This window comes from Diabrotica virgifera, chromosome 1, assembly GCF_917563875.1.
Source record: "Diabrotica virgifera virgifera chromosome 1, PGI_DIABVI_V3a".
In the NCBI taxonomy this organism is placed as follows: domain Eukaryota; kingdom Metazoa; phylum Arthropoda; class Insecta; order Coleoptera; family Chrysomelidae; genus Diabrotica; species Diabrotica virgifera.
In genome coordinates this window covers 88,935,752-88,951,951 of record NC_065443.1, presented here as the reverse complement: position 1 = coordinate 88,951,951, position 16,200 = coordinate 88,935,752, and the positions used below count along the sequence as shown (strand labels likewise).

General features: G+C 31.7%; 2 protein-coding genes across 3 annotated transcripts in view; one reads left to right on the top strand and one right to left on the bottom strand.

Annotated features, from left to right (window-relative positions):
* Positions 1 to 2,031, bottom strand: part of LOC114325881 (general odorant-binding protein 69a-like) — a 33,928-nt gene extending 31,897 nt beyond the window's left edge. The window contains exon 1 of the mRNA XM_028274016.2: positions 1,575 to 2,031. Within this exon, the coding sequence (XP_028129817.1) occupies positions 1,575 to 1,619 (45 nt within the window). The 5' untranslated portion in view covers positions 1,620 to 2,031. The remainder of the gene's footprint in view (positions 1 to 1,574) is intronic.
* LOC114325880 (myogenesis-regulating glycosidase) overlaps positions 1 to 16,200 on the top strand; it is a 128,795-nt gene that overhangs the window by 41,730 nt on the left and 70,865 nt on the right. Inside the window, exon 1 of one of the 2 annotated variants that reach the window (XM_028274012.2) lies at positions 5,808 to 5,994. The exons of the other annotated variant lie outside the window; for it this stretch is intronic. Coding sequence (XP_028129813.2) covers positions 5,940 to 5,994 — 55 coding nt within the window. The 5' untranslated portion in view covers positions 5,808 to 5,939. Of the gene's footprint in view, positions 1 to 5,807; positions 5,995 to 16,200 lie in introns of those variants that run through there. 2 annotated transcript variants of the gene reach the window in all.

The window sequence follows — 16,200 nt, the reverse complement described above, 5'->3', positions numbered from 1 at the left end:
TATATAATAAATTAACTATCAATAAACACTACTTTCCTATGAAACAACAATAACGAATTCTTAAATTAACACAACTTCTGCACTGAACAGATATCGATAAAGATGACAGAATAGATTAGAGAAAATCTGACTCAGGTTTGTCAAAATGACAGTGATAATTTCTCTAAGTTGCCTAATTAGTTATTTAGTTATAATATGTTCGATTTCTTGTTAGAAATAAAAAATTTTAGTAACTCCAAGATTACACAAAATCTAGGCAAGGGACAAAAAAGTTTATTTGAAGAAAGTTTACTTTTTTTTCTTCTTAATGGCGGTACAGGCTCCTTTTTTTCAATACTTTATTTAGTTATAGAGTAATTTCCACGTACTAACATATTTCTGAAATTGGGCTCTGTACCGCCATTCTTTATTATATTACGAATATGTGTGCCAAATATCTCGACAAAATATTCAAAATTAGAGCCGCAATTTTGGAACGCGTTTGTTGCTGTCTGTTGATCGCCACTGTAGCCTCTTAATAACGCGGTTAAAAGTTATTATTATGAAAGTCAGAAAGTGACTAAATCAAAGTTTAATGCCCCCTTACAAGATCCTGAAGAAACTTTTGTCATTATTTTATAACTAAGCTGTTATTTTTAAGTAATAATAATGAGCGCCAAGCACGAGTTAGGCGGCCGTAAATGCTGAGTGCGAGAGAGATGCCATTCCGGGAGTCCAATTGTGCATCTTACTTGCACTCACATTTACAGCCGCGTCAATACGATCTAACCGCCCATTGTTATTAATTAAAAATAACAGCTTATTAAAAAATTTATAATACAGATTTCTTCAGGATCATGTAGCGGAGGCTTGAAATTTGATTTAGTCACTTTCTAACTTTCATAATAATAATTTTTAACTGAGTTATTAAGTCTTAAAAAGGGTCATTTTCGCGTTTTTTAAATTTTAAATTGCTTATAACTCGAAAAAGATCAACTTTAGAGAAAAATTATTAGAGGCCTTTTTTGTCCAGAATTGTCCAAAAAACCTAAAAAAAATTATCCGAGCCCAGAATATTAATTTTTGCAATTTGATTAAAAAAAATTGTTAAAAAAAATTGAACCGCTTTTCACGTGGGCGACTTCTTGAACCTTATTCTGGGATATCTCACGAATGTGATTATGCAAAAAAATCTCATAGGAATATTTTTCCCAACGGACCCGCCGTTTTCGCCTTGTCTATAAGTAAAAACAAAAAAATCAGAATTAGATATCAATCTAATGTCACTCTCGGAATTTCAACTCAAAAAAGTAGCATCAACTCACAACGGCAATTAATGAACATCTACAAATAACCTAATTTATTAATTTATAGCATTTTTTTGGAAACAATTTTTGTATTGGAAACGTCAAAATCAAATGCGTTGCAATTTTTATTGCAATCAACTGGGGTTTAATCCCGCATAAATATCAACAATATTTAGCAACAACATTTGTAGGCTTTTTCCAATAAAACAAAATTTTGGGTTATCGGTAAAAATAAGAAAAGGACATAGTGCTAGATAACAAACATTAAACCAAGAAAAAATTACTCACCATTGCCCCACAAACTAAAAATCCAAAAACTATAAAGCTTTTCATAGTGTATGACTGCTCTCAGGAATCCCACAAATCATTAAGTTAACATTTACGAAAAATGTTTAAATATCGTTTTTAGAAGTAGCAATTACCTCCCACATTTATACAAAATTTGATTGACAATTTGTAAACATGTAATTTTTAGATAAATACCATTTAACGCAGGATGTATCTATTTTTTGTTTATGGTCATACTTTGTAATGCACTGTTATTATGTGAATTATTTTAAAATATTTGCACACTAGATGATATCCTTGTTAAGTATTACACATTATGTACATTTGGCAATTATTCATTAGCATTTTATCAATCAGATGCTTAATTTGTTAAGGTGAGTTTGATGCCATGGATTTGTTATTATTTATTTATTTGATAAAATTATTTTTATGTAATACAAATTTTTATCTACTACTTCAGCCGTTCTACTTTATTACTATCCTTTAGATATCGACCTCTTTCATTGTTCTCCAGTTTTCTCTATTTTGGGCTAGCCGGGACCAATTTAATTGTTTTTCTTGAAACTTGCTTTTCCTGCCTTTTCCTTAATGTTCCTCAGGAATTGCAACCTTAGATGCCTAATTTCATATTTTTCTATCAAGAGTTTTTTATTATCGACTGTTTTTTCCAGCGATACCTAAGTTTGTGAAATTCCCTTCTCATACTTTATCTGCTTTTTGTATAATTAATTTCGTTTACAAACTTCTGATGATTTTTTTTAATTGTGGGAACTTTTAATCACTAATATGAAAACAACATTTTTAAGGACTTTTTGTCGTATATTAGGTGTGGATAATAAAAGGGTTTCTCCATTTTCAACCTCATGACCTTCTTTAGCGATTTTTTGACGCTGGATAAACTGACACCTATAAACATTAAATATTATAAATATAAACTTTTTCCTAGTATTAGATTATTTCATATCTTTATATAACACCACCTATTTTTATATTTGGTTTTGCAAACAATAATATACAGTAATGAGCGCGCTAATAACCGGCAAAATAACGCAAAAGATGGAAAACAATAGATTGTGATGTAGAAAGAGATGAAACTAGTAGGCTATTGATTATGTACAGTAGAAAGGAACTACAACGTTAACGGGGTTTTATGGTTTCATATGGTCAATGAAATATGAAATTATGAAAAAAACCGCGGAGTGCTACCATTTAAAGGGAGGAATTTTTAAGAAAGTAGTGAATTAGTCCCTAGACACAGAGTGCATTAGGGTGAGTTCTATGTACTTTTGGTAGAAGCACGTCTACAGAAAAATTGTTCCAGATTACAGTTACTATTAAAATATCACCTTTTAAAGCCAAAAATATTTTTTTTGCAAAATTATATTAAAAAAAGGGGCATAAAAAAATAATTCATATATATTTTGCCGCATAACTTTTTTTCATGGGGATATAGGTATAGGTATTGCCTCACAGAAAACAAAACTTCCATCATTCCTATTTAAAACGACGTTTAATAGAAGTCTCTGAGATTTATAGTTTCGGAAACATAATTTTTCAAAATTCGCCACTCACAGCGATTTTGGGCCATCTTTCTTCTTATTTCGCAAACATTGTTCTGTAAGTTTTTTCTACGTAGCTTTAGGTATAGGCAGTTTTACATTAGTAGGAAGAGAAGTCAATTGCCTTTAAAATGATCTATTGTATAAGGTTGTACGACTATTTTTTAAGTAAGTTATGGTTTTTAAAAATTTTATACTTTTAATGATTTTTTTATATTTTTTACGATTATTTTTTAATCTCTCATAACTTTTTTCTTGTACATTTAGGTATTTACATTGTGTAATAAAAGAGAAAGCTTATTTTCTTTACTTTAAAATGTATCGGCAGCAACATTGAGAACATCAGATCGAAAAACTGCAAAATACACTTTCAAAATGTTTTTGAAAAATCTATCGAACTGTACCAAACACGACCCCCCACGAAGGTGAGGTGGGGGTTACTTTAAAATCTTAAATGGGACCCCTAAACTTATATTACATATTTGGATTCTTTACGTAAAAATAAGCAACTTTTATTAAAGGCATTTTTTCGAATTATGGCTAGATGGCGCTATAATCTGAAAAAACGATTGTTGGAAAATTAAATTAAAAAATGGAAAGTCCCCACTAAAACTACAAAAGTCCCAACTAAAAAATGGAAAATTTTACTTAACTTTTTTTGGTTTCAGGACCTAGTAATCACAACCCAATATGTCCCCATAACGCTCGAGTGACTGCAAATTTAGCATACTTTGCTCCCCTACCATTACAAAGATAGCGAATGTTCGATTTGGAAAATGTCACCACGGACATGGTGTCAATTTTTTTCATATCCTGAAAAAACTAATAAATATTTTTTAAAAACTTAAACCCAGAATGAAAAAATAAATTATTATTGAGGGCCGAAAGTCCCTTACAATAAATAAAAAGTTTCTTTTGAACGAGATATTTGAAATTAAAAATCACACTACATTTTCTCTTAGTTTTCACCCCTGTAACTTATTAAAATAAACATTACAGAAGTTTTCAGGGACTTCTGGCCCTCGGTAAGAACGTAATCTTTCATTCTGCGTTTAAATTTTTCAAAAATACTCATTAGTTTTCTCAGGATTTGAAAAAAAATGGATCCCATTTAAACAGCATTGGAGCCGGAACTACGTACCCATCCCCTTAATTTAAACTCGTTCAGTGAACCTAGCTACAACAAAAAAGTTCGCATATTCGATTATTAGTTTCTAAATATCTAACTGTAATTTAGTAGATTAGATGAGATATAAAATGTTGGCCAATAGTTTTGGGGTCAACCGGCAGGTTTGGAGTTGCCCTTTTTTGAGCTGCTGGTTTCATTTTTTTTTTAATGAACTAGTACATTAGATACAGTAATGAACCAGTACAACTCATTGAAAAGTCTAGAGAATTTCAAGTACCTATGATTATATGCTTCGTTGACAAAAAAGGCATTTGATTGTGTAAGCTAAATAAATATGTGGTCCATTTTAATACAAATGGGCACACCAATGCACCTGGTGACACTTATTAAAAATCTGTACCAGTAAAATATAGCAACAGTACGACTAGATCAGAAGTTCTTAAACCAATTCAAGACCGAAAGAGGTGTTAGACAAGGATGCGTGTTATCACCTGCCTTATTTAACATTTATGGTGAACATGCCATGAGAATGGCTTTAGAAGGATGGGCCGGTGGAGTAACAGCAGCTGGTACGAAAATCTCCAATCTAAGATTTGCTAATGACACTTCACTTATAGCAGAATATGAGCAAGAAATGTTTGATCTCCTGCCAAGAGTCAAGTACGAAAGCAATAAAGTTGGTCTGAAAATCAATAAAGCTAAGACAAAAATAATGGTGATCGACAGACTCCAGACTATTCAACTAACTAATATATGTTACAGGAATACCAGATAGTAAGCAGCTTTGTCTATCTCGGGTCTAATATAACTGTCGATGGTAAATGTTCAGCAGAAGTTCGGAGACGTATTGGTATGGCAAAAAATGCGATGAGTCGCCTAACTAAAGTTTGGAAAGACAGATTTATCTCTCAAAATATCAAGATGAGACTGATGAATGCTCATATTCTCAATATTTCTATACGGGGCAGAGACTTGGACTCTTCGCGCACGCGAGCGCCAAAAAATGGATGCCTTTTAGATGTAGTGCTGGAGAAGAATGCTGCGCATACCTTGGACAGTCATAGGACAAACGTTTCCATTCTATGCCAGCTCGAGATTTATTGTGGCTGTCCACAATATGTCTGCGACGAATTCTGCAATTCTTCGGTCACGTGGTTCGCAGAGGTGACGATAGTTTGGAGAGATTAATTGTTTCTGGAAACGTTATGAGAGAAGATCAAGAGGACGATCACCAACTAGATGGTCCGACCAAATTAAGAATTCAGTCGGAAACTCATTCTGCGAAGCTCTTAGAGCAGCTGAAGATAGAGACCAATGTAAAAAAATTGTTAGGAATATTGGAAGAAATCACGATCCTCAGTAATGGGAAAACGACAAGAGAGAGAGCACATGCAGAATACATGCTATAACTACGAAAATAATTTAATAATGAGAGGTATGCGGTAACTTTTGTGGTATTTTATCTAATAACTGATATACTCCTATTATCATTTTATAAGAATTAAAATATACTCACTATTCTCGCACTGTGTATATTTTCATCTTAAAAATTGAATAATATCCAGTTCAAGGCATGTACGTAATCAATTGTTTAAAAATAATATAGTCACATTGTGATGCGTGCTTTTATAAGAACAACGTGAGCAAATATTAGTTAATAAAAATAAAGTTGTATAGATGAAATGTACCACTACTTCGTCTGCGGTCTACAGCATAATAAAGGGAATGAATTGTAAGTGATATTATTTTGTTTTGAGACTCACAGTTGTTGATTTTAAGATTACAGATATTATTCAGTGAGTGCATGTTTTATAAAACATTTAAAATTACTTTAGTGTACCTTTAGCTGTAGATTGGAACTCTTGTTTCAACTTTATTGTATGTGGCTTGTTGGCTATGTTGTTCAGGAATCTTGTTGGCTGTTGGAACCAGTACCTATATATGTGTGTAGGAAGATAGAGCAGCAGTTTTTAACATCTTTTTAAGCAGGTGATTTACGGTACTCTTTAGACAATCCAGGTCTGATAAACGAGTTAGGAATTGAATACAAAGAAGAATACTGGAGAGTGTTAATTGATTCATCCATAGCTATTTTATAAGCTGTTTTACTACACAATGGTAACACGTATGCGTCTATATCTTTTGACATTTCTATACATATGAAAACCTAGAAATAATGTTAAATAAAATTGGTTATTCTACTTATGATTGGATGATATATGGCGATTTAACATAACATGCATGCTTCTTGGTCAGCAAGGTGGTTGCACCAAATTTCCATGTGTCTTGTGTGAATGGGACAGTACATAGAGCTAGGGATCGACTTTTTTACAGAACGAACTGGCCTGTAAATGTTGATTATAGGTACTTTCGAGTATTCGTTACAAATCGTTACTTTTGTATAAATTAACCATTTACAGTATTCGTTACTTTGATTACTATGATTACTTTTGTATTTGTGTGCCGGTAATCATATCGGTAATCTTATTTTTCAGTAGATAGGTATTTTGTATAGATATTCCGATATACCAACGACCTTCATCAATCTGTTTAAGGGATAAAAATTATTTGATTACTATGATTACTTTTGTTACTTTTGTATTTAAGTACCGGTAATCAAACCGAGAATCGTATTTCTCAGTAGGTAGATTATTTTGTATACGTATCCCGATATAACCACGACCGTCACCAATCTGTTTAAGGGATAAAAATGATTTGATTACTATGATTACTTTTGTTACTTTTGCATTTTAGTACTGGTAATTCTCCTCACCCTCACACCCTTACAACGCTTCATACCGATAACGATATTCGATAACACTCGTAAAATACCGGTCCCGTCTGCTACTCGCTGGGATACGATTGGTAGAAAGTAATCAAGTGTACTGGTTGTAGATACAATAGTCGTTACTCGCTCTGATACGATTGGTACGAAGTAACGAAGTAATCAGAGTAATCAAAGTAGATACAATAGTCGTTACTCGCTCTAATACGATTGGTATGAAGTAACGAAGTAATCAGAGTAATCAAAGTAACGATTTGCCTCTCTGTATAGTAATCTTTACTTTCGGTATTCGTAAGTAACGAGTACTTTCTAACGAATAGATACTTTTTTAGCATCTCTACTGTAAGGGAGTCTTTAAAACCCGGCGAGATAAACATTCTCCGCAATAACCTTGTAGATTAGGGTGGCTTGAAAAACAATAATGTTTCATTTTTTATTTGCTATACCGCGGAAAACTTGCCTTTGGGGTATATAAGTAGAATGCAAAAAAAAATAAAGTTATATATTGAACCCCCAGCTAGCGCATCACACTTAAAATTTAGTTTTTTTTCAGAAATCAAGACATTTTTCAATTATTTTTACAACCTTTAGCCAATAATATTTGAACGTGCTATAGTGAAAACTGTTTAGTTAGTAGTTTAAAAAATAGGAAATAAATTTAAAACAGACAATATCTTTTAATTTGAGGTAGGGCAAAATACTCAAAAATTGTTAAAATTCACATATTAGCACCTTAAAAGAAGGTGTCGTCTAGTATGTTGTGTTGGTTGTTATTAGCACAACCCATTTTTGTTCTTTTACTTTACCCTCCATTTAATTGAAATAGAATTATTATAGTGTGTTTAAAGTTATAAAGGATATAAATAAAACAACTTAGAATTTTAATAACATGTTTAATTGAAACAAAAAGGAAACCAATTTATAGCCAAACAATATCAACAAATTAAATGAAATTTTGACTTTAGAAAGAGTCTTTTACTCACTATTTCTGAGTGGGTAGAGGAAAGTCGCCAATTATGGAATACCGTTTTATTTTGGGGATATAAAATAATACCTTTATAGAAATGAAAACAATTTAATGTTATGACACATCAGTCATACATTTTTATGTAGTAATTAAAAGCCTTCTAATAAATATCTTAATTAACAAAAAAAAAATCGAACAAAAAACAAAATCCCAAATGAGTAACCAAATATGGAATAGGTATCCATATATGGAATATAGGCATAAACCAACATATCCAATAACAAAAATAGACATAAACATCTGAGATCAAATAAATTTAAATAAGAAAATTGTGAAAAATGAAAGAAAAGTAGCTTAATTCACTTGCAGACATTACAGATCCATGTATGAAACTCTGGACCAGCACAATGATAATGAGCCCACTTACACTTAATCCACTATTCCATAATTAGGCACCAACGACTGTCCATATTTGGATTTGTACATTAGTTCAAACTAGTATTAACAGTTTTTCAAGTCGTAATGTTTTAATTACAGAAGGTCATAAAATATCAAAATAAAGATACTCTTGATATACCAAATAGCATAACAAGCCTGTATTCATGCATAATAACCAATAATACTCGTTGAATATACTTACCTTTGAAATATTCTGTGAGACGATAAAACAAAACGCGCCTGTCAGACACGTATCGTTCGCGCATCTGACACAGAGGTGTGAATACGATAATAAAGAGAGCGACTGAAATAGACGATGGTCTTGTAGTGCGCTTCCAACTTATATTTTCGGAGAAATCAAGGAATTCCATATTAGGTCACTATTACATATTTGGTTACTTTCCTCTACGTTCAAGCTGCGCTTGCTGTCAAACTTTGGCATCGAAGCTCTGGATGCTACGGCAGATCTTATGAAACCATCTCATTACTTAGCACCGACGACTTTTTTAGATGCTTCAGTCACTAACTTCACGCAGCGTTCCACGGCTTGAGTATGACATGGAAATTTTCCAAGTTCCAATCCTGGGGTGTTTCACCAGCAGTGATTTTAGCCCAAACTTCATCAACAGGTACTCTCCGTAACAGTGATGGTGGTGTAATTTCACTGGTGTTCCAATCAAATAATTCAGTAGAGTCAGTCGCATGAAAGGTGATTTTTGGAGGTCAAAAAACCCTAATTCTTTCTGTTTCTGTAGCTAACATCCTTGCTTTAATTATTCTTCGGAATCCTAATTCTCTTATGTGTTTCTTTTCATCCACTATCATTTTCATTAACAAATTTTCTGGGTGGGAAAATGCATTTCTTTCGATTACAGGATCAACTACTTTAATCAAATTCTTTGGTAGAAATCTGGTTGATTTGATAGCCTCAAAAACGCGTTCAGGTCCATCTGTTATATATTTGCCGTACTTTATTTTGAACCATACAGGCATGTATGATTTAAAAATGAAGGATACTAACAATTTATGTTCAACTGAAGACGTTTCCACACTTACATACAGTCTCAAAACTCTGTTAGCTGTAGTCAACCATCGAGAGTGGGAAAGACCCGGTTCTCGAACAGATAAGTCCACAGGGCAGTTGCCTGACTTTATCGCACAACTTTTTTCTAGAAGATACCATTCATCTTTACTCAAAAGATTGCGATTAACTAGTCCTCCTAGTGGTTAGGAACGAGATGGTTTCATAATATCTGCCGTAGCATCCAGAGTTTCGATGCCAAAGTTTGACAGCAAGCGCAGCTTCAACTTACTCACTCAGAAATAATTCTATACTTCCACAAAATTTATTATTTACAACTATGTGACTACAGCTCTTTCGGCAGAGTGCCTTTCTCAAGTGATATAATTTACAATGTGTTTGCCTTTTTAAGTCTCTAACTGAAGAGGTTGAGGAGTGGGGAGCTGTTTGTCTCGAGTTGGTCATTCAGAATTATATCTGTATTTTTCAGTTTATTAATTTCCATAGATTCTAAAAAAGATAGCTTAAGGCCTTTATTTTGCATATGCAGAATTTGAAACTCTTCATTGAAAGAATGATGTATGTAGAAGTGCGTATGTAGAAGTGTCTGTTTTTCTATTGTTGAAAGCCCTTTTGTGTTCTGCTATCCGTTTGTCAAAAATAACTTCGAGATAGAACTAAACATCATTAAACAAATAGCAGTAAACAACGGCTATAACGAACAAACAGTTAACAAAATTTTCAATCAAAAACTCCATAAGAAAGCCCTGAAATTAGTGTATCCACCACCACAGAAAGAACCCAGTACCTTCTGCTCTCTCACATATACTGGCAAGATAACAACAAAAATAGCCAGATACATAAAAAAGAAAGGAATAATACCAGCCTTCAGAATTAACAACAACTTAAGCAAATATATTAAAAACAATAAAAGCCGAAAGAGAAAGCAACTACAGAGTGGTGTGTACAAACTAACTTGTGGTGACTGTCCGAAAACGTACATCGATCAAACTGGCAGAAATTTTGACAAACGGATAGCAGAACACAAAAGGGCTTTCAACAATAGAAAAACAGACACTTCTACATACGCACTTCACCTTCTAGATCATAATCATTCTTTCAATGAAGAATTTCAAATTCTGCAAATCCAAAAGAAAGGCCTTAAGCTACCTTTTTTAGAATCTATGGAAATTAATAAACTGAAAAATACAGATATAATTCTGAATGACGAACTCGAGACAAACAGCTCCCCACTCCTCAACCTCTTCAGTTAGAGACTTAAAAAGGTAAACACATTTTAAATTATATCACTTGAGAAAGGCACTCTGCCGAAACAGCTGTAGTCACATAGTTGTAATTAATAAATTTTGTGGAAGTATAGAAAACAAAAGTTTTCAGTGTCTTATTGTGAGATAAAATTAAAAGTTGTTTTATTTATATCCTTTATAACTTTAAACACACTATTATAATATTCTATTCCAATTAAATGGGGTGTAAAGTAAAAGAACAAATAATGGATTGTGCTATTAACACCCAACACAACATACTAGTCCACACCTTCTTTTAAGGTGCTACTATGTGAATTTTAACAATTTTTTAGTATTTTGCGCTACCGCAAATTAAAAGATATTGTCTGTTTCAAATTTATTTCCTATTTTTTAAACTATTAACAAACAGTTTTCATTATAGCACGTTTAAATATTATTGGCTAAAGATTGTAAAAATAATTGAAAAATGTCTTGATTTCTGAAAAAAACTAAATTTTAGGTATGATGCACTAGCTGAGGGTTCAATAATATATAACTTTATTTTACTTTGCATTTTACTTATATACCCCAAAGGCAAGTTTTCCGCGGTATAGCGAAACCTTTCATTGCTAACGCATGGTCTCATAGACGGAGCTAACCTATTCATACCTATAATTAACGATCTATTCCGATATTCGGGCTAGGTCATTCAATAGCTTCATATTTTACCTAACCGTTGTTAGTATTTAAATATTGTTGAACGTAGATACATAGTTCGTTCGTTACACAAGATTTCGGTCTCAGATACGGATGTTAGCTTTTGCGGCTGTACTAAAGGTAAGAATTGTAACTTTTAGCGTTGTATTTTTAGTGAATAAAATATTATTTTTTTACTTTTTAGAAATAGAAATGAACTACGAAAAGTCGAAAAACAAAGTACAGTTGTTACTAGTGTAATAAATTTATGTCCTTAGAACACATAAAGGGTATATGTGTGGAATGTTCAGAAAAAACTTGACTTTTTTTAAGTTTAAAATTACTTCGTATTATTAGAATTGCTTAAGTGTGGTTATTATAAGTGGATAATTTCATCTTTAGTTTAAAAATAACTCAGCAAATTTTTTGTTTCTATTAAGATTTTAGAGTTTTTTTCTCCCTTTTTAGAATAGTTGCTTGTTTTTGTTAAGGAATTATTTTTGTCAAAATAATTGTTTATAAATATAATTTTTAAATAAAACTGCATTTATTTTAAATAAAAAAGTATTTAATTAGACCCTTGAAGTAATTAAATTTTGAAAATTTGTAAAATTTACAGTACTAGGGCATGTATAAACATACGGTCCCAGAGACGGACGTTAGCACTTATGTCAAAATATTTCACGTTAGCACTGAAAGGTTAAAAAATGAAACATTATTGTTTTTCGACCTACCCTATTGTAGATCCTATAAACATTTTAGCACCAGCTCTACGTATACAGTAAGGCCTCATGAAATAGTTTATAAAGGCAGTTGTCTAAAGATGGACCTTTAAAAAGCTCCACAAGAAGTTTAAAAGAAAACAGAGAAAGGAAGTATAAACCAATTCCATCTGAACATTAACACTTACATTACAACACTGTATCATGATTTCATGGAACCTACTTTAACTAAAAACCATGATTGTGATTGAACATAGCGTTTCATTATTTTTACCATATACTTACAACAAAAAGCAGGTGGCTTAAAAACTATGGATGATACAAAAAAACTAAGACCAGGATTGATTTTGGCTCATAAAATTCGATAAAAATCATCTGTTAAAGTCAAAAAAGTTTTCCACCAAAAAATTTTTGTTGGGCTTATAGCCCAGGAGCCGAAGCTTTTCACCTCGCAATTTTTACGGAATGGATCGATTTGCTTGAAAATTTGAAACTAAGTAGTGGATAGTCCAAGGATCAAAATCTATATGATGCCGAAAGGTGCTTTTACCATGGGGGTGGTTGCTACCCCATCTCGGGGAGTGGAAATTTTTTATTATATTTTGACCACAAAAGTTGATAAAATCGTTTATTCTAAGCCAGAAATGTTCCATACATTTTTTTGATAAAATGAATAGTTTTCGATTTATTCGCTATCGAAAGTATTAGTTTTATATCAAAAATATCAATATTTTTCGATATATACTTATTTACTCTTCACTCAATTTTTGCCATAGAAAAAATTTTTTCAAACCAAGTTCTTGGTAATTGAATAACCTATAATTTCATATTTAAACATTTTTTCGTATATCTGATGGCAATCTTTCTGTTCCGAAGAAAATGGCATTGTTTACCAAACTACAAAAAGTCGTTATTCGCTTTTAACTATAGTTTTTTAAAAACAAATTATTCTAAGCCAGTCAAACTTTTAGAGTCTATTAATAATACATAAATAAAGAAGAATGAATAAGGCCAGTGACTAAAAACACCGCTAACTTATATTATTATGCTTACAAATGGATTTCTCCTTTTTTTTTTTTCAAAAAAAAACATATTGAGTTCTTAACCGTAACTTGTTTATTTTTATCTTAGAAAGTTTGGTAAAAAGGAATTTTGTAGGTTTTTACAAGATCTATAAGTCTTTCAAGTATTTTTAAAATCCTCAGTAGCAAAAAGTGGTGACTTTGAAAGGGTTGGTAAAGGTGGTTTTTGCATGTTATTACAAGATTTAATTGTCAATAGCTCACTCAATTTTTGCCGTAGACAAAATTTTTGCAAACCAAGTTCTTGGGAATTTAATATGTTTCAATTTTATCTTTAAACATTTTTTCCTATCTTTGATGCTAATGTCTCTATTCTGAAGAAAAAAGCATTTTTTTAACAAACCCCAAAAATTCGATATTTGCTGTTAACTCTATTTTTTTAAAAACTAATCATTCTAAGCCGGTCAGACTTCTAAAACCTGTGAATAATACATTCGAACCCGCTTACTAGAGTACCGGTTATAGGAATATCCCGGTTTATGGAATATAAATTCGAGGTCCCGAAACGTTTCCATTTACCCTTTAATAAATTTATCCGTTTATTGGAATATGGTTTAGTAAACTAATACCGTATAATAGAATAATTTTTTGAGGTCAACAAATAAATTTTTACGTACAATTTCCTAAAAATTTAAAATTTGCCTGGTATGATGGTTTGTCGATAAGAGCTTCGAAAGCCTGCTCTTTTGTATATTATTACCGTTTGTCAGGTTCAGGTACCTAATAAACACTTTATTACTGTGTTATGAGTAAACGCTCCTTTCCCACAGAAAATTCAATCGTTCGCCGACAAGGTCATAAAATAATTTCATTTGTCTACAAATTTCTATAGGTACATATTGTCACCAACTTGGCTGTTTTTAGAAAGAGCATTTTTCTATACAAATATTTTTTAATACCAATAGTTGACCGTTTGTTCGGAAGTCTTTTCTAAAACCCAATTCCAATTTATTTTCTAATCATTTCGTAATTATCTTTGTAATGAGATTATAAATTTTTATCGACATAAAAAGACCTAAAACCATATGCATATACATATTGACATAGTATGTACTATGATAACGTATATTCGCTACATTTATTTCAGCTTGCCAGCAATGATCGGTTATTAGAATGTCTCGCTTATAAGAATATTTTTGCTTGGCACGAAGGCTATTCCAATAAGCGGGTTCGACCATAAATAAAGAAGACCAAATACGGTCAGTGACAAATTTTAATTAGGGTGGTGATTAGGGGGTTGCTTCCGATCACTTTTTCGCTGAAAAAAATAGGTACTGACATTTTTTCCATTATAAGTTACTTAATTTTTGAGCTAGAGACTTTTTTTATTTCTGGAGATAAATATTTTTAAATTCTTTAAATTTGTTTGAACAAGCTTTTGTCGAAAAATGCATAGTTTTTCCGTCTTTTGACTCTGAAACTACAATATTTAGCATTTGGCGAAGAAGAGCTAACATATAATAAAGTAGAGCTCGATTACTATTGGTCTTAAAGAAAATAAAAAAAAAGATTGTGTTTATTTTTTCAAAAGGTACATTTTTGTTAAGAAAAGTTGTTTTGATAAAACGAAAACTTTTTGAGTTATTAGCAGAAAACTGATTTAAAACATTGATTTCTTCGATATAAAACTAACACTTTCGATAGCGAATAAATCAAAAACTATTAATTTTATCAAAAAAAATGTAGAGAACATTGTTTGCTTAGAAATGTTTTTACCAACTTTTGCGGTCAAAATATAATAAAAAATTTCCACCCTCGAGATGGGGTGGCAGTGACCCCATGGTAAAAGCGCCTTTCGGCATCATATAGATTTTAGTCATTGGACTATTCACTAGATATTCTCAAATTTTCAAGCAAATCGATCCATTCTGTAAAAATTTCGAGGTTTTGTCATATTTTAAGCTTCATTACTTGGACTATTATTCGTGGTTGTATGGTTTAGTGACACAAATACATACATATATTATACATATACCTTTGTTGTAACTAGTTGCTTAGGGACTGCTTGCAGTTCTAAGCCAGTGCGGACTCAGAAATTGTAGACTTCTGAGCTTTCAGTGTAGCTTGGGCTTCAGAGGAAAAAATAATTTAGCTGAATTTAGCTAATTGATTATTTAAAATTAAGTCGATATTGCCAATTGAAATATTGTAGAAATATTTCCTCTGTCTTTTTCATTTGTTACTCTAATGTTAAATATATGCTCACTACTGACGATTGAAGACTAAAGAGATTCTCCAGCAAGGACTGCAGAAAAAATTAAAATTTGATGATAAAAAGAAAAAATTAACAAGAGCTGGTAACAGAATACCAGAGGGAAGAAAAATATGAAAGTATTAAATAAAAGATTAAAAATCTAATGACATCCGAGTGTCATAAAAGATTAAAGTAAACATAGGATATTTGACATTATAATAAGCATAGCACCAGTTCTGTATGGGAGAGAAACGTCGGTGATAATGCAAATATTTTATTTTTCATATCTTAGCTGACGTGTAGTAATGAATGTTGATAATAAAATTCTTTCAGGATTTTCATTGTCATTTTGATGCTGACTTTTTATCTTTCCCTATTCCTGGAGTTTATACTGGTAGTTTCTTAACTGTGTCTGAATATTTCCATCAGGTTGATACATTTTTCGAGCACAAGTGGATCCACAAAATAACAAGAGAAGTACCCACACGAAACGAACGCTCAATAATAGACTATATATATATATATATATATATATATATATATATATATATATATATATATATATATATATATATATATATATATAATAACAAATAGGTATTGTAAGAAACTAATTAAAGATGTAAGAGTCAAAAGAAATTTTGAAGCAGGCACTGACCATTACCTAGTAGAAACTAGAATTAGAATGAATCCAATACTAAATAATAAGGGTAGAGACAGAAGAAGTGCCACAACAGAACTAATAAAGAGCTATAAGCTGCGAGATCCACAAATAAGGATAAGATA